We start from the raw sequence: 18,593 nt of genomic DNA, 5'->3' as shown, positions 1-18,593 counted from the left end.
AGGCGGTCGTTGGCTTTGTCACCTCATAGCTATAACTCAGAGCCAGGCCTCTACTGATAAGAGCTAGCATCACCCCTTTCTCCTGCACACAAAGGACCACAGTAATGAAGAGTAAGAAAGGAAAAGGTTCCAAGAGACTGCAGAGTCAGGTCAGCTGAGGACTCGTCGAGCTGGCCCTCTCAGTGCCTGTCTGGTCCAGACCTCTCCAGAAGATGCTCTTGTATTGAGTCCCCCACAAAACCTTCATTAAGCTCTTCTCACACAGAAGATGGACAATCCCCATTCCCATCACTACCTTTTCTAGCATGTCTCCTCCCTGCCTCTAAACCCTTAGCCAACACCCACTGTGATGGTTTATATATGCTTGGCCCAAGGAGTGGTACTATTAGAAGGTGTGGCCCTGTTGGAGCAGGCGTGGCCTTGTTGGAGTAGGTGTGTCATGGTAGGCAAGAGCATTAAGACCCTCATCCTAGCTGCCTGGAAGTCAGTATTCTGCTAGCAGCCTTCAGATGAAGATTTAGAACTCTCAGCTCCTCGTGAACCATGCTTGTCTGGATGCTGCCATGTTCCTGCCCTGATGATAATAGACTGAACCCCTGAACCTGTAAGCCAGCCCCAATTAAATGCTGTCCTTTATAAGACTTGCCTTGGTGACAAAACAGCAACCAACAAATTGGGAAAAGATCTTCACCAACCCTACATCCAACAGAGGGCTAATATCCAATATATACAAAGAACTCAAGAAGTTAGACTCCAAAGAGCCAAATAACCCTACTAAAAAATGGAGTACAGAGCTAAACAAAGAATTTTCACCTAAAGAACTTCGAATGACTGAGAAGCACCTTAAGAAATGTTCAGCATCACTAGTCATTAGGGAAATGCAAATCAAAACAACCCTGAGATTTCACCTCACACCAGCCAGAATGGCTAAGATTAAAAACTCAGGAGACAGCAGGTGTTGGCGAGGATGTGGAGAAAGAGAAACACTCCTCCACTGCTGGTGGGAATGCAAGTTGGTACCACTCTGGAAATCAGTTGGGTGGTTCCTCAGAAAACTGGGCATGTCACTTCCAGAGGATCCTGCTATACCACTCCTGGGCATATACCCAGAGTATTCCTTGGCAGGCAATAAGGACACATGCTCCACTATGTTCATAGCAGTCTTATTTATAATAACCAGAAGCTGGAAAGAACCCAGATGTCCCTCAATGGAGGAATGGATACAGAAAATGTGGTATATTTACACAATGGAATACTACTCAGCAATTAAAAACAATGAATTCATGAAATTCTTAGGCAATGGTTGAAACTGGAAAATATCATCCTAAGTGAGGTAACCCAATCACAAAAGAACACACATGGAATGTAGTCATTGATAAGTTGATATTAGCCCAGAAGCTCTGAATACCCAAGACACAATTCACATAGCAAATCATTCCCAAGAAGAAGGAAGGAGAGGGCCCTGGTCCTGGAAGGCTTGATGCAGCATTGTAGGGGAGTACCAGGACAGAGAAGTAGGAGAGGGTTGATTGGAGAATGGGTGGAGGGAAGAGGGCTTATGGGACTTATGGGGAGGGGGGAACCAGGAAAGGGAAAATCATTTGGAATGTAAACAAAAAATATAGGAAATAAAAAAATAAAAAAAATTAAAAAATAAAAGTTAAGTGTTTACTGTTACTAAATTAAAGAGAGAGAGAGAGAGAGAGAGAGAGAGAGAGAGAGAGAGAGAGAGAGAGAGAGACTGACTTGCCTTGGTCATGGTGTCTGTTCACAGCAGTAAAACCCTAACTAAGACAACCATCAAAGTCCCATCAACTAACTGAAATAGACAGTGAAGAAGAGAGAGCACCAGTGACATGCACCGCTGTGGCTCCTGCTGGAATGCCAGGCAGAAGCATGGGTTCTCGAAGGGCCCAGCCTCAGCTCGTCACTGCCATTCTGTTTGCAGCAATCCCAGATGAAGAAACAAGCTCGGGAATACAAGGGTTTCATCTAACAAGTAGCAGAACAGAGCCAGGGTTGATCCTTGGGTTTTTCTTTAAGCTCTATGACTTCAGAACATAAAAGCGGCTTCTGACCTTCCATCAGCCATGCAGGTTGGCTGGCTTTGTGGGCACTGGGGGTGGCTTTCAGAAGGCTTTCTTGTCCAGTTAGTTTCCTCTGATGAGGACTGTCCCAGAGACATGGGCAGTCTGTGAATGAGCTGATGGACAGATGGACAATGGAATCTTTGTTCTGAGACTAAATTATACAATCCACATAAGCTACAGGAATCCTCCAGGTCAAAGCCCCAGACTACAGCCCAGACAGACAGATACCTCCTAGAGCCCAGACAAACAGACACCTCCTCCTGCAACACTTTTTTCTTGCAGCCAAGACAGACACTTTGTCCTGCAGCCCAGACAGACACCTTCTCCTGCAGCCCAGACACCATCTAAGTGGAAGACTTCAGGGCAGAAATCTGCCTGCTCACAACACACAGCACATGGGACTTGTGGTAAGGGTTGCAACCCCGATCTCTTGGCACACAGAAGTGGGTCACAAACATGAGCCTACCACAGGAGGAGTCTGGGGGACTGGTCTGGAGGCAAGCACTCATCTTGCATCACCATTGCTTTCTCCAAATGGATGGTGGTCGCATCCTCTGGAGCCATGTCAGTCTCGTTGGGAACTGGGGCAGTCACTTAGACTGCTGGGGAAATGATGATGCCTGTGTCTTCAGAAGCATTCCCCAGTGGACTGCTGTCCCTCACCGGTTTTAAAGAAAAGGAAAAAGTCTTCTCTCCTCAGTATGATTTCTCCCGTATGCGTCAGCCTATCAGTTGAAAACTATGATAAATACTTGACACATAGCAGCTGGAGGTGTGAAATGACATTTATCAGTTCCTCTGCTGCAGGTGGAAAGGGAGCCGTCACTACCCTTGACCCTCTGCCACCCACCCATCACCTGTGCTTTGACACATCCATGAAGGTACCAGCAGCTGTCCTACCAGCACTGTTTGCAGTTACCAGAACCAATGGTTGCCATGACGCTCAGAGACAGGGAGCATACCACTGCCCTGGACCACTGAGCCCAGCTCCCTTCTTGCTAGCTGCATGACCTATGGCTGGCAACACCACTGTCTCCTTAGCCATAAAAAGAAGCCGCACTGCCTTCTCCACGGGGTGCTATGAGCTTCAAAGGAGATGGGCATAGAACCATATTAGAATCTAAATATTGAATTCTAACAATATTAGCACGTCACTCTCAGTATAAATTGCATTTAAAATAATAAGGGAGTTTCTCAGATAATGTGCCTGTTAGCATTTAGTCTAGGCTCCACCCCACAGTTGCCTGGCAACAGCCAGGTATCCCTGACTCACTATAAAAGGGACTGCTTGCCCCCTCCTCACTCTCTTGCTCTCTTGCCCTTGCCCTCCCTTTCCCCATTCCCCTCCCCTCTCTCTCCATGGCCAGCCTCTACTCATATTCATTCATTCATTCTCTCTCTCTCCCCCCCCCCTCTCTCTCTCTGCCTTTCTCTCAACTCCCCTCACCATGCCCTGAATAAACTCTATTCTATAACTATACCGTCTTGTGGCTGGTCGTCAGGGGGAAGGGATGCCTCAGCATGGGCCCACAGAGGCACCCCTTGCCCCACATATACCAAACATCTTCCTGGCTTCTCTATATTTTTATAAAACACAACAGTGCCCATCTGTAAGGCCAGAGAGAATTCCTCCATTAGCTTTCATCCCATCCTAACATCTAGTGCTTGTTGTAAATTCTTTTTGGGGTGCAGCAACCAGCTACAATCAAGGCCAATATCCTCCCACAATACATGCAATCAGATAATTTTAATTATAATTATGAGCCCAAACTAGAAAAAAAATATCTTGCAAGAAAGCATCTCCACTGCCCCCCACAGCTCCTCAGCTCTTAATTCTGCATGCCCTCAACACACACAACACAAAGGATAAGTTTTCCCTTGCTATATCTCAAAACAATCAGCCAGGGAAACAACAACACAAAGAGAAAGACTTTGTTGTCAGGTGAAACTAGGATCAAAATTCAGCTGAGCCACCTCCGAAGCTGTGCCCTGGGGCAAGCTGTTGAATCTGTCAAAGAGGAATGAGACCCGCTTTAAGGGCAGTTCAGCCACAAATGTCTTATACAAGATTGTCTTTGAGTGTTCAGTATTCTTACCCCTTCTCTCAGGCGCCCCTGTTGCTCTTGGTCCTGTGTCTTGCCCAGTCGGGATGCTCTCACTCAAGCATAGGCAGTGATATCTGTGAGGCCTCACCACTCGCACCAACAGCTTCCCTTAACTTGCTCTGTGGTCTCGCCAATTTGTTTCTTGAAGGGGGTTTGTTTGTATCTAGAAAACTCACAGCCAGGGGTGCTTACATTTAGGGACCTGCCAACTACACACTGCAGGCAAGGCAATTTCAAATTCTCTTACAGAAGGTCACACCCTAAGGACTAATGAGGTTGGCAGCAGCATCATCTGTTGAATTCCACAAGACTGGGGGTGGGGAGCAGGGAAAAGCTCCTACTGTTGACACCTTAGTGGGACCTCTGTGCCACTCTTCTGGCAGCCAGATCTGGCTGGTTCTGATACTGTTTCCCCCCCCCCCCCCACTCCAGCAGAGAGGAGAAGAGGGAGCACGGAGAGACACACAGGTCCTGCACTCTAGAAACCAAGAGTTTCCACAAGCTGAAAAAAATCCACAGCAAAATGAGAAAGATACTAAGATGGTCAGAAGCATGTTCAGAGGCAGGTCCAATGTGAAAGAAAATAAGCACTCCCAGAGGACCCAAAAGAGTACAGTCAGTGTGCTGGGGACAGGGTGGCAGGAAACAGTGCTTGTGTTCTGGATAAAGAGAAAAATAAAATAAGAATAGAGAATAAAGAGAAGAATAAAGGAAGAGAAGAGCAGGTGGTAGCTCCAGGCTATGCCACAGGTGGAGATGCCCAGGGCTGTGGTCGATGGGTGGGGCTGAATCAAGTTTCAGAGAAAAAGCAGCTCATTCCCTGACTAGAAAAGACATCTAAGAATAAATGATAAATGAGTGCTTATTTCTCCCGGAGAATTCTGAACACTGCCCCACTTCCCAAAATAAGCATAAACCAAAAATGAAATTAAATAGCATCCTGCACTCCTCAGACAGAGCAGCAATTATTGCTTTATTTTCTCTAAGAACAGGAAACACAACATTAAGTGGGAAGAGAAAGAGGCAGCCTTGGTTAATGACACTGAAAGTCTTGGCCTTCAGAGGGAAAACTCTCGCCTTCTTCACATGGCCGTCACATTTCATCTTGCCATGAAATGTGTTCCTGCCGTCAACGGAAGCAGAGCCAAGGGCAGCCCTTCACTCTCACCAAAACTGTACAACCTAAACCACAGAGCAGATCTCACACTTGAATCAGAGTCTCTTCTCCCCAGTTAAACAATTCTAAATTTTGTTTTTCCCCTCAAAGCAATGATTGGGGTAAGACTATATTGATCAGACTCTCTTGCAGCTACATGTGGCAAGGTTATGGAATCACAGCCAATGGGATATGAAAAAAATGAATATACATAACTTCCTAGTCTTGTTCTCAAAAGCGGTGAATGGCTTTTCCATCTCTGTCCTCCTATTTTCAAGTGGAAAAACATGGGTGAAGCTTGAACAGTCACATGGGATCCCAACACAGAAGTGGCACGTGAACATAGAAAAGAAGCTGGTCTCTGATGTCTGTGAGGCAGCCAGGCGAAGTCTGAACTTCTAAGAAACATGTTCTGGGTCTCTACCCAACAGCAGCATATGTATGCCATAAATAAAGACTTCCTCAGAAGTCCATATTTATTGAGAGTCTATTGTTTATTAAAATCATCTAAGAGTATCATCCCTTTCTGTCCTACCTTTAAGTTCTTACTGAGAGTTGTGACAATATTAATTTAGAAAAACCACCTGGGAGTGGGCCCTCTGCTGAATGGGAGTGCCCAGCCTTAGGGAACACTGAAAAGCATTGATCCATCTAGGCAGACTCAGGTCCAGCAGGAGAGTGAGAGAGGGGTCTGCTCAGGGCTCCGGATGTTCACAGGAGTCCCTGAGCACTGGAGCCCAGCCAGGGTTTGAAGGAAGTGAGCTGGGGCAGACTAGGAAGACAGACGTGACTCACAGACACAGGAAGCGGCACAGACCTGGGTGGTATCTAGACTTGGAGTGTGCTGCCTGGATCTCCTGCCATCACCAGACAGGGAGGCTGAGTGCCACTTACTTAAACTGACAGACTGACAGTAGTGACATTATGGGAGAAACGGAAAAGTACAAGAACATATTTAGAAAATGGCAACTGCCTCTTCACCATCAAATCCTTTTGAGAGCCATCCAAGGCAGGGCCAGGACCCAATCTGAGGCTGAGAGAAATCACTGTTGCCATACACATCATTCTTCCTTGGGGATCCCTCAAATGCTGCAGTATGGATCAGACACAGTGAGGACTCCAAATCCTTGTCACTGGCTCGTGCTGACAGGGAGGCCAGGGTGAGGGCTGGCTACAACTTAGATCTAAAGCTAGTTCACTGAAGACAGCCTTGGTTCTCATGTGCTCCTAACAGAATATTCTGTTCAAATGGAGGAAAGTGGGCTAGCTGGCCTTTTTCCTGTTTCCTGGCATCCTCTGGAAAATAAGCAAGTTGTAATGAGGCATTCAGAACTGACACCAGAACCCACAGAAAGCACAAATCACTGATAGGACAGCTAACACATCACCACAGGAGAGCCAAGAAATGTCATCCATCCCCATGACATGAAAAACTCAACACAAAGGGAAAAAATTTGAATCTTGTTCCTCACTGTAAGGATTGACAGATATCCTGGGAATAAGACAGCAGAGTTCTCAGGATACGCCCAGGCTGCGCTGCTAGATATCTAAGTCCGTGTGTAAGTCTGACTCCAGGAATGGTACAGAAGGGGCATAAGTGCACACATATGTGCACAGAGACAGCAAAGGGAAAAAACAGAAGCCTAACACCAACATCCATCCTCAAGGAAGGTTGTTCTGGAGGTGGGTTTACAGGGTTGATTACCAGCATTTACACATGGTGCAAAACTTTTCTCGTTAGCACAAGAATTTGTCAGACATGTCACAGCTGTAACTAAAAGTGACAGGTTGCTGGGAAACAGTTGTTTCCCTAAGCAGCTAGTCCTGAGTCTGGAGCATAATTGTGTTCTTAAAGAAACAAAGAAGCGTAGAGAATTTGCACAACAGGCACGGATAGCCCACTCAGGTTTACAGAAGGAATGTTGCACATCACAGATGATGGACTGCTGAACCTTCTCGATCCTGCCCACCAGCCCCACGTTCTTGAGAAGGTGAGGAAATTTCTCTGAGACAACCTTTCCTTACCAAATAACAGGCAGAGTAAGCTGTAGACCACGTGGGTGTGTTCGGCATGGTGGCTGCATTCACAAGAGCTCTGAGAAGAGCTAAACAGGAGCACTTAGCCCAAGAGTCCACGTGCTCCACTACACAGAGGAACCAGCTGCAGTATCACTCTTCAGTTACGTAAAGAAATGGGAACCACCCCTGCCTCTGAGAAGCTGGAATCATACAAGCAGTGGCAATGACCAGGGCTCCCCAGGACAGGAGGGAATAAACAACACTCCCGTGGGAGAAGAGTATGGGAAGAGAGATATTCTCCCCTTCATGGCATGCCTTTAGGGCTGAGAAGCTACCTACAAGAAGCCCTGAAAACCTTTGGAGACCACAACATGAGTCCATTTCTAAAGCACACTCTTAGCAAAGTCTCAGTAATGGCTATAATTGGGTGTTCATCTCCCCCGAAGGGAAGAAAGTCTGGCCCTATGAATAGTATATCACTTTGATTATTCTATACCCCAAGGCTCACAAAAATTCTGGAAGGGTAGAAGTAGCCCAGTGGTGAGGTAGAAGTGAAAGGTGAAAGGTAAAAGGTGAAAAGTGAAAGGTGAAAGCATGTGAGAGGTGCTAAATTCACGCCCAAACACTGGAGTTTTGTTTTTAAGTTGCAAGCCCTCACTAGAAACCAGTGCAGTTGAGGCTAAAACCCTTCTAGAAAAGATCTTAAATCTTTGCCTGAGACATGAGAAAGCACCCCAAGCTCTAATTAAACTGAAGCAATTAGCCACCCACGGATCCTTCTCACAGTTTCCCATGGCCGGGCAATCATCTCTATTAAAACCCGTTTTAAACTAAAGAGCAAAAGCACCAGCTCCAGCAGCACCCAGTTCTCAGAATCAATTACCCCTTTAGACACATCTGGCGAAACTCTCAGGAATCTGCCTATGTCAGGCACAAGGAGGGAGTTACAAGATGGGGGTGGCAGGCCCACTGTATGACAATGTGCGGTAACAAAGATGACCCCAGAGCTGGATCTCTCAACAAGTAGGCAGAGTGTCCAGCTGAGGCCTCGGGCTTCTCCAGGTTGGTCAACAAGTCATTCACCAGTGTCACCTTACAGAGGAAGCCCTGCTGTGCAGGGTGAGTTCTCTGTGTGATCAGATGCTTCCCTAGCGTGGCCTGTCCCATGAAGTGCCAACACACCACAGCAGATGCTGTGACAGCATGAACACAAACCACTGAGGTTCAGGCAGGTACCCTCCCCACTGAGGCTTCCTGGATGAAGGCAGGTCAATGTCATCAGCCAAAGGCACTTTCTAGACTCTTGTACAGCAACAACTGCACAGTTACCAGTGGTGAAATGACTCAGACTTCAGCACTTGCCTCAAGAACTAGGGGGATGGGCTGGAGAGAAGGCTCCTCGGTTAAGAGCACTGACTGCTCTTCCGAAGGTCCTGAGTTCAAATCCCAGCATCCACATGGTGGCTCACAACCATCTGTAATGAGATCTGATGCCCTCTTTTGGGGTGTCTGAAGACAGTCACAGTGTACTTACATGTAATAAATAAATAAATAAATAAATCTTTTAAAAAGATTTTTAAAAAGAACTAGGAGGATATTCAGTACAGGGACAGTATCCCATTAATCTATTCTCAGTCTCTCATTCATATTCATATTCTCTCTCTCTCCCTCTGTCTGTCTGTCTGTCTCTGTCTCTATCTTTCTCTGTATGTATGGTGGGGGCGGGGTAGTCGTATGTTGTGTATTGAGCATGGGGATTTCCCTATCAAGTGGCAGACAGGAAAATGTTCATCTCAGTTAGGAATGATTATGTCTCAGGTCTATAACCTTAGCACTCAGATAGGCTAGGCTAAGAGGGCTGGCAGGAGTTAAAGCCAGCCTGTGTCTAAACCAACACACCTCACAAGATGCCTGCTGAGCGTTCACGCAATACCTCATCAAGAACAAAGCAGAGAAGGCTGCAGAGAAGAAGGTTGTCTGTCTCTGCTGTGATCATTTCACTGTGCAGTTGAAGCCCCACACTCACTGCTTTAAAGACTAAACTAGACATGGAAAGACCCCGGTAGTTCAGTACTCTTAGCAAACTGTATATGAAACAGTCTTTCAAACTTTATAAAATCAGTATCCAGATGTCCAGATACACATAGAAATCAGACTTGTGAAGGCACCAAAAATCAATAGTTATCTCTCCCTACCTCTCTCCCCTCCCACCACCCCTCTCTGTCTCTGTCTGTCTCTTTGTCTCTCTGTCTCTCTGTCTCTCTCTCTCTCTCTCTCTCTCTCTCTCTCTCTCTCTCTCTCTCTCTCTCTCTCTCTCTCTCTCGTGTACTTCCACCCCTCCCCCTCTTTCTAGTAAGAGCATCTCATGGGCCCAGGCTGGCCTAGAATTTTCTATCCAGCTAATGATGACTTTGGGCTACCAATTGCTCTGTCACCACTTCCCTGAATGCTGAGATGACCACACGCCCCACCACACCCAGTTTGTACAGTGCTGGGGATTGAACCCAGGGCTGTCTGCATGTTAGGCAAGTGCTTCACCGACTGAGCTACATCTGCATTCCTCTTCACACTTCTTAAATTTTTTCTTAAATTTGTTTCTCAACCAACATGAGCTGATTTAAAGATCAGGAAAGCCATAAAACTAGCCCTCAGAAGACATGTGTGTTGGTCATTTTAAGCAATCATTCCTTGATCCTACTATTAGAGTAACCCCGCTCCACCTTTGAGATGGCCTTGAGTTCCTCATTGTCTGTCCCACCCAACCCTGAGCGCCATACTCACAGCCAATCATCATGATGGCCACTGCGAAGATCTTCTCGATGTCTGTGGATGGGGCAATGTTACCAAAGCCCACACTGGTGAGACTTGTCATGGTGAAGTACAGCGAGGAGATGTAGACAGAGTTCTTGCTTGGCCCACCTTCCCACTTCCCTGAACCAGAGCCATTAAACTGGTAGGGAGTGCCGATGTCCAATGCCAGTTGGTAGAGCCAGCTGTTGTTGCGGATGGTCTTGGTGTCTTCATCAAAGATCTCATAGTCCCCAATGCTGTACCAGATGCAGGCCATCCAGTGGGCAGCCAGCCCAAACACACACACCAACAGGACCAGTACTGCGGCTCCATACTCGATGTAATGGTCCAGCTTGCGGGCTACTCGCCCGAGCCGAAGCAGCCGCACAACTTTCAGAGAACTGAACAGGCTGCTGATGCCCTGGAAGGGGATGGACAGAGAATCAGAGAGAAAGAACAACTCTAAGGCTCCGTCCCTTGCCCCCACCATGACCATTAGGTTAAGTATTGTGTATATTTCTATGACATGCAGTATTTTACAACCCTTTGAAAAATTTAAAATTAGAATGCTTTTTGAAAACATATTGTTTATTTTAATTTTATGTGTCTGACTGTTTTAGCTGCAGTTCATATTTGCACCATGCACTTGCCTGGTGCCTGCAGAAGCTAGAGGGGAGTGTCAGGGTCCCTGGAACTGGCATCAGAGGCACTGCCAAGTGCATACTGGGAACCAGACCACTATAAGAGCGATAAAAGCTCCTAACTGCTCAGCTGTCTCTCCAGCCCTTCAAAATCAGAGCTCTATTCCAAGTTGTGTAGAATAGAGATTTCTATTTAGTGCTTTATGACTTGCTTGAAAATTAAACAAAACAAGTAGAGTTATTACACGTGAAAACAAATATTTCCACACCATTTGTTATCTTAAGAAAACTTTCAAGGGTTGTATAATATTTCATATTATACAATATGAAATATTTGAGTTGTAGTATATTTATTTCATGTGGCAATGAATTATATAATCACGCTACATTGCACATAAGCAAATAAATATGTGTGTATTAGAAAGCAATCAGGAACCACAGGCTGTTTTTGTTCTACTTTTACCTATTTTATTATAAATGCATATATTTACCTAATTTCTGTCATTTTCATTACTTTAATTATTAAGAAAAACATTTGCAAAATTAAATTTAATTGAGATGCCAAGCATGGTGGTACATACCACCTTGTGTGGATGCCTAACTTTGATTTTTCAGTACCAGAAAGTAAATAAATAGCAGGACAAATAAACAGGCATCACAGTCCTAGAACCTGAAACAGATGTGATGGCTTCTTATCTATCAACAAAGTTCACCATTAGCATGGAAGTTGTCAGTAGCCTCTCTCTGCTGTGATCAACCCTGCCACATGCAAAGAGTAGACACAGCCCTCATACTTAGATGCAGTCGACTGATAGGGAAGGGAAGATCTCTCTCCACAGGGATCTCTCTGCACCCTAGCTGAGGGTAACCAGCTTCCAGTTACAGAGTGAACAGCATCTACAGCCACCATGAAGGAGATTATTTTGGAAGGCAAAGGAGTCTTTGGAATGAGTCAGAAATCAAGCACCATGTACGAAGCCACCCACACGCCACCTCCTCCTCCTGAGGGTCCCAGTTCAGAGAAAAGCATGCTTTCCAGCATAAAACTGCCTTCTTGTTTTTCCTAGTTCATATACAGCTCAAAACAACACTAGGTCGACCAGAAGTCCCCAAAGGAGGTCTGCCTCTCCTTGGCTCTTCCCTTTGACCCCTCCCCCCATGCCTCCGCTTCCACCACAAGCATCTTCCCGGCCACCAGTGCCTGCACCACCTTTCTCATCCACCTTCTATATCTCTGCCCCTTCCTCTTGCATCACAGTGGCCACCACAATACATTCACCCAGCTCTCAGAGGCCAACCTATCCTCTACCTATACTCCTAATGGCCACATAGTAGGTAGATACATGTGGCACTTCCTTGGACTGGCCTCTCAGCCAAGAAGGCCTGCCCTACCATTATTGCCATCTGGTAATAATCTAATCATCCTCTGCTCACCACTGTCTCCACTGTGGGGCTTCCATGATGACCCTAAGTCCTCAGTTCCCAAAACATCACTAGGAAGTGCATCTTCCTGAATATAGGAGTCACCTGTCATGCATATTAGAAGCCAGTTGGGTGAGCAGTGTCAGCCTCCATTTAGGAATCTAAGATACCACAGCAAGTGTAGCACACAGCACATGCTCAGGAGGAGTCTGAGGTCAGGGCATGCGTTCTCTTCCTTTCGTAAGGAGGGTCTGGAACTGCGTTGATGTGTCTCTGTACTGTGTCATGTCATCGCTCAGAGGTTGTGCGAATTCTCTTTTATCACATAAGCAGCTGAAATCCTAGCATTATTAATTTGGCTCCCCCACATCCCTACTTTCCTGTAGCTTAGTTCATGGGATCAATAAAACAGAACACTCCAAACTTTCTTTTCTTTTGAGTACATTAAAACATGACAGAGCCATGCACTAAAAAACAAGGCTACTCCAGAGACTCCTCACAGCATAAAACCATCTCACATTGCAAGTAGTTCCCTGGATGCCTTATTGGCATTTTGTCATTAGGAAGAGCTGGGAGTTTCCAGGTGGGTCAAAAAGAGCAGAGCAGCAAGTGTAGAAGCTACGGAGCTCATCCTTGACGGGAGGCAGACTCTGGAATCTCTGCGGCTCCTCTGTGACATCACTGATGAATGTGGCCTGAGGTGGACAGTCTGCAGGCTTCAGACTCATGCAAGTTTTTTAGATGAACTTAAATGAGCGACCCAAACAAACCACTCATTAGATTTGTTTTTACCTCACCTTGTGAATGTGTATGTGTGTGTTTGTATGTGTGAGAGTGTGTGTGTGTGCATGTGTGTGTGTGTGTGTGAGAGAGAGAGGGGGGGGGAGAGGGAGAGTGAGAGGGAGGGGGCATGCATGTGTGTTTGTGTGGGTGTCATACACATAGGTTGTGCCTGCTGAGGACAGAGGAGGGAATCAGGTGTCCTGTTCTACCACTCTCTGCTTTACTCCTCTGAGTCAGGGTCTCTTACTAAAGCTGGAGCAAGACTAGCAGCCAGGAAGCCCCAGTAATTCTCCTGTGCTGGGTTACAGGTGTGCACAGTCATCCATTCCTGGTGCTTTCCGTGTGAGCGCTGGGACCTGAACATGGGGCCTTGTGTTAGTGCAGCAATCTGATCGTTCCACCAGACTCCAACGTCTGCTTGGGAACATGACGGCAGCCACGGCAAATTAGAAATATAAAAATCATTTTTGTTATCATCTCCTACTCTCATTGGTCGGAGGCCTTCACCTGCATCCTTCTCCTTCTCATGATTCCTCAACTTCATGTGGTGAGGTCTAAGACCTGCATCTTGATGGACTGTGTCTGCCTGTCACCTCCTTACCTGGCTTTCTGTCACCACCGCTTTCCCTGATATTCTCCCTTGCACTCTGAAGTTAGGAATAGAGAGTTCTAAGCTCCACACACACCCATCTTTCCAAACAAGAGTGACTTAGCAATAACCACTGCCTTCCCCAAGAAATTGTGTCCTCCTCCAGGCCCCATGAATGCCATTTCAATCGTTCTTCAAACAGGTTTTGAGGGATGGGAGGAGCTTCAGGCAGAGCAGGGTAGCATGGTTAGTAACCTACACCTCAGCTTCCCTTTACTTTTTATCTTGAGATAGAATCTTACCAGGCTGGCCTTGAACTTATTCTGCAGGTCAGAGAAGCCTTCAACTCAGATTCCTTCTGCCTCAGTCCCCGAAGCAGATAGGATGAGAGGTCCATATCCCCCAAAGCGTAACCAATGCCTATGAACTCCTACTCACAATTCAAGCACTGAAGACAGGCCAGTGACAAACCTGACCCAGACCTTCACCCTTCTAGAATTAAGAGAGGCAGATAACAGGCTAAAACTCTAAAGTAAGTTATGCTAACAGAACAGAGCAGGCATGGCATACACACAGACATGTCACTCAGGAGACCGTGGCATCAAGCCAAGGGCCCAAGGGAGACAGGGTGTGAGCCATGAGGTAGTCTAAGAAAAACAAGTGCCAGACAGAGGTAACGGCAAAGCACCCTGGGGTGTGAAGGGCATGTCACCCTCTGTTGCTCTGCTGCAGACTGACATGTCCTTGGGTCCAGAAGGACAGTGCCGACGAGAGATGTGATTTCCATCATTAGCCCTTCAGGCACTGAGGACATCACCAGATTCCTGAGACCTTCCAAGTTCATTGTAGACCTACTCCTCAGATGAACGTGTGAGTCCCGGCTCTTCACAGACATTCTGTGGTGTAGTTGAGTGGAAACCTACACTGTGGTGATACTGAACCTAGAGGTCTGCTAAAAGGATTGTAATGCTGATGTGGTGAGTCATGTTGAGAGATGGAGGGATGTTCAAAGTACCCATCCGGGTGTGTCTGAGTGTTTACAAAGGAGACGGGCATGTGGGGCAGTGAACTGAGTGACAGAGACCTTCTCAGACTCTGGGCAGCACCAACTAAAGGACTAAGCACCCAAATGAATAAAAAAATCAAACAGGAAGAAAGGAAGGTGACTTCCATCCCTCTAGCAGCTCCCTCGGGAGCCAGTGTGCTGTCTAATGCCACTTTTAGACTTGGACCAGTGACCTTTAATCTTGGTCTCAAATTTTCACTAGGGACCATGGGTGGAGGTCCCTCGGGCCTTTGGTTTTAAACTGAGGGGGTTGAGGTTATACCTCGAATCTCTCAGGCTTCTGACCTCTTAGATGAAGCCATACACCAGCCTTGCTGTTTCTGCAGCTTGTAGGCAGTCACCATTGTGGACCTGCTCAGCCTCTGTGACTATCTTAGTCAGGGTTTCTTTCCTGTACAAACATCACAACCAAGAAGCAAGTTGGAGAGGAAAGGGTTTATTCAGCTTACATTTCCACATTGCTGTTCATCACCAAAGGAAGTCAGGACTGGAACTCAAGCAGGTCAGGAAGCAGGAGCTGACACAGAGGCCATGGAGGGATGTTCCTTACTGGCTTGCATCCCTTGGCTTGCTCAGTTTGCTTTCTTATAGAACCCAAGACTACCAGCCCAGGGATGGTACCACCCACAAGGGGCCCTCTTCCTCCTGTGATCACTAATTGAGAAAATGCCTTACAGCTAGATCTTATGGAAGTATTTCCTCAGCTGAGGCTCCTTTCCCTGTGGTAACTCTAGCCTGTGTCAAGTTGACACACAAAATCAGCCAGTACAGTGACTGTGAGAGTTAGCTTGCCGTGCCCATCCTTGTTTGTGTGTGTTTGTATGTGTGTGTGTACCTGTATTTATCTTTACATACATACACAACTTTGCCACTAGAGGTCTCTCTCTCCCCAATCCTCTTTTTCTAATCTCATGTAATAGAGAGTGGCCTAGAACTCAGTATGGTAGATCAAGGAGACACAAACTCCTGATCCTCCTGCCTCTACCTCCCACGTGCTGGATACTGGGCCTGCTACAGCACAGCCATGTATACAGTCCTGGCAATGGGACCCAAGACCTCGCACACGCCAAAGCAAGCATGAGCCACCTACACCAGCCTCCACTCCCTCTCCTCCGGGGAAGCCTGCCTAACACAAAGATTTACTACCTTATTAACAAAAACTGCCTGTGTGCTGTCTTAAAAGAAACGACTTCAAGGATGCTCCATACTCTGAGAACTCAGAGCCATTTCTGTTGGTAATGGGGTAAATTGGTTTTACCAGGTTTCATTGGAAGTTGCTCTCTGAAGCTGAAATTTAATTTGCCTCCCCTTACTCATTCCAACCTTGTACTTCAGCCATGTTTAATTCAATCCAGTGGTTATTTTCTGAAACCTGGGTAAAGAAGATACATCCTGAACAGAGGAGAAATGATGAAAACAGGGCAGCCTAATCCCTGCCCTCATAGCGCCTGAGGCAAATAGAAAGTAAGCTGCCTGGGCGGAGCAAACTCCATCTGCACCCAGAGGTCTCATCAGCAGGGGCACGAGGCTGTGCACACAAGGCTGTGCACTCCTGGCTCAAGTAGCAGGTCTGCTGACCATACTCAGGGAATGGATGTGGGTACTGAGCCCAAGGGGAGCTTTGTGCCCTTCTATCTGTTTAATCTACTAATGTCGTCCAAAAGCCACATCTGCAGTCACTGTAGAACACAGCCATTGGAGGAAGGTTAGAAATCATTGCAAGGACTGTCCTTTGTGCTTACTCAGAAGGGTGTGTGCTCCATACCAAGCACACAAACTGTGTGCTCCATACCAAGCTTCCCCTTCTGGAGATACTGGAAATAAACTCTTGGTTGTTGACCAAAGAAAAAAAAAACAAAACAAACAAACAAACAAAAAACAAAGGAGAAGAGACAGAAATTCTGGGTTTGTCAAACCACTTGTTCAACATTCAGAATACTAAATTCAGTTTTCTTCTTCTACAAAAGTGAGACGAATCCAAGCACCCTACAATTTTTTTCCCTCATCTCAAAGGAAGCAGTGCCCTGAAGCCTGGACACAACAGTTTATATTTTCTTTGGGCTGATTTGATTTAAATCTTAGGGATAACACAGCTCAGAGTCTGGTGTGGGTGAAAAGCCAAGTGAGTTTCCTGAAAGTCACAGGGAGAACACTGGTCCCTTACAACTCTCCTGGCTAGAACTCTTCATATTCAGAACAGTCCCACAGTTAGGAAAGCATCCTTCTAGGAAGCACAGAGAGGCATGGATACGTCCCTACATGGCCTCTTTAGATTTAAAAGTCTCACACATACCCTAACTGAACATACACCACTTCAGATAGTCTCATCCTGACCAAAGATCAAGGTGCAGGCAGAAAAGCCAATCAGGTAACAAACACCAGGAATTTGTGGCACAGGTCCCCTGGGGAATGGGCAGTCAGGAGGTGGATTACAGCAGCTGGTTTAGATGGGTGAATGGTTCTCTGGAATGTAAGGCAGGAGTATGGTACTGCCAAGTACAGGCTAGCAGCCTGAGCCCCTGGGCTGAGTCAGTGAGGGTGTAGCTGCGATGCTAATGGCACCGTCCTGGCAGAAATGAAGACACTCTAGAGAGACACTGTGTCTCCCCCTCTTGGCTATCAATCTATCCAAGCAAGGGTCCCCAAGAAACTAGAGTTTCCTCAGCTGTCTCAGGGTGAAAGATAGAAAACACTGGACAAGGTGCCAGCCTCAGGCAGAGCTTGTCCCCCAGGAAAAGTAGGCATAAGCCTACTTCAGAAATGCAGGGAATAACAGGGGCTCTCAGGACCCAAGGCTGAGGTAAGAAGGACCTTCCATCTTTGTGGTTTCCTTTCTTTTCATTCATGGTTTTAATGCTGACTATCCTTCATTGATACCCCTCAGGATCTCAGAGGTCATTCCTCCCACAGCACTGGGGAATGCTGGGTAAGAATCAGTCTACCATCACAGGGGAATGCTGGGTAAGAATCAGATTACCATCACAGGGGAATGCTGGGTAAGAATCAGACTACCATCACAGGGGAATGCTGGGTAAGAATCAGTTTACATCTTCATTTGCTGAAGGAACCAACACATACAGGGCTCAACTCTGCTGCCCTCTAACCTCTGAGTATAAATAAGTCTCCATGGGAATATTCTGAAGAAAAATGATGGTTCCTTTCAGAGGTTTTTGGGGAAAAAAACCCACAGTTCTGAGGTCTCTGAACGTTAAGTACAGAAAGCCACCATCTCTTAGTAGATACAGTTTCCCTGCATACTAGGCCCAAGAGACAGCAGGGTCAGATTCGGCCTTCAGGGTGACTATTACAGAACACTCAAAGGCTCCCCAGAGTTTCAGCCTGACCCTAGATGAGGTCACTGCTGCTCAGAGGAGAGAAGAGACCTGCCCAAATGCAGCAACCTCCTAAAACTCTGATCTCCACCCCAACCACACACAATCTTTGGTATGGTTATAACCACTGCCGTGGTTTTGTCCTTTCCAGAATGTCCTATCCTGAAAGCATCATCTAGCAGGTAGCCAGGGGCAGCTGAGTTCATTCCTAAGTAACAGATTCCAAGATTTCCCTGTGTCTTTCCATGACTTCATAGCTCACTTCTTCTGAACACTGGATAACATTCCATTGTCTGTAGGTAGCAGGGTGCATCCATTCATCTTCCAAGGGAAACCCTGGTTGCTTGTGAGGTTTTAGTGATTAGCAATGGAAGTGCTACCTGTCCCTTCTCACATGGCTCTTAGCACAGTCATGAGGCCATAAGAAAATGTCCCGCAGGACATTCTGAAGGGTGATATGCAATGTCCAGAGCAAGTGCTGGCAGCAACAGGGCCATCTGCAAATGTCTTCTGAAGTCATGATACACTTATGCATAGTGACTGTGCTGGATAGCTTATGTCAACTTGACATAGGCTAAAGTCATCTGAGAGGAGCGAGCC

General features: G+C 46.6%; 1 protein-coding gene across 2 annotated transcripts in view; it reads right to left on the bottom strand.

Annotated features, from left to right (window-relative positions):
• Kcnh1 (potassium voltage-gated channel subfamily H member 1) overlaps positions 1-18,593 on the bottom strand; it is a 317,409-nt gene that overhangs the window by 162,699 nt on the left and 136,117 nt on the right. For both annotated transcript variants that reach the window (XM_052200367.1, XM_052200368.1), the window contains exon 7: positions 10,152-10,581. In XM_052200367.1, coding sequence (XP_052056327.1) covers positions 10,152-10,581 — 430 coding nt within the window. The remainder of the gene's footprint in view (positions 1-10,151; positions 10,582-18,593) is intronic.

The sequence above is a fragment of the Apodemus sylvaticus genome, chromosome 12, assembly GCF_947179515.1.
Source record: "Apodemus sylvaticus chromosome 12, mApoSyl1.1, whole genome shotgun sequence".
In the NCBI taxonomy this organism is placed as follows: domain Eukaryota; kingdom Metazoa; phylum Chordata; class Mammalia; order Rodentia; family Muridae; genus Apodemus; species Apodemus sylvaticus.
This window is presented reverse-complemented; position numbering and strand designations above follow the sequence as displayed.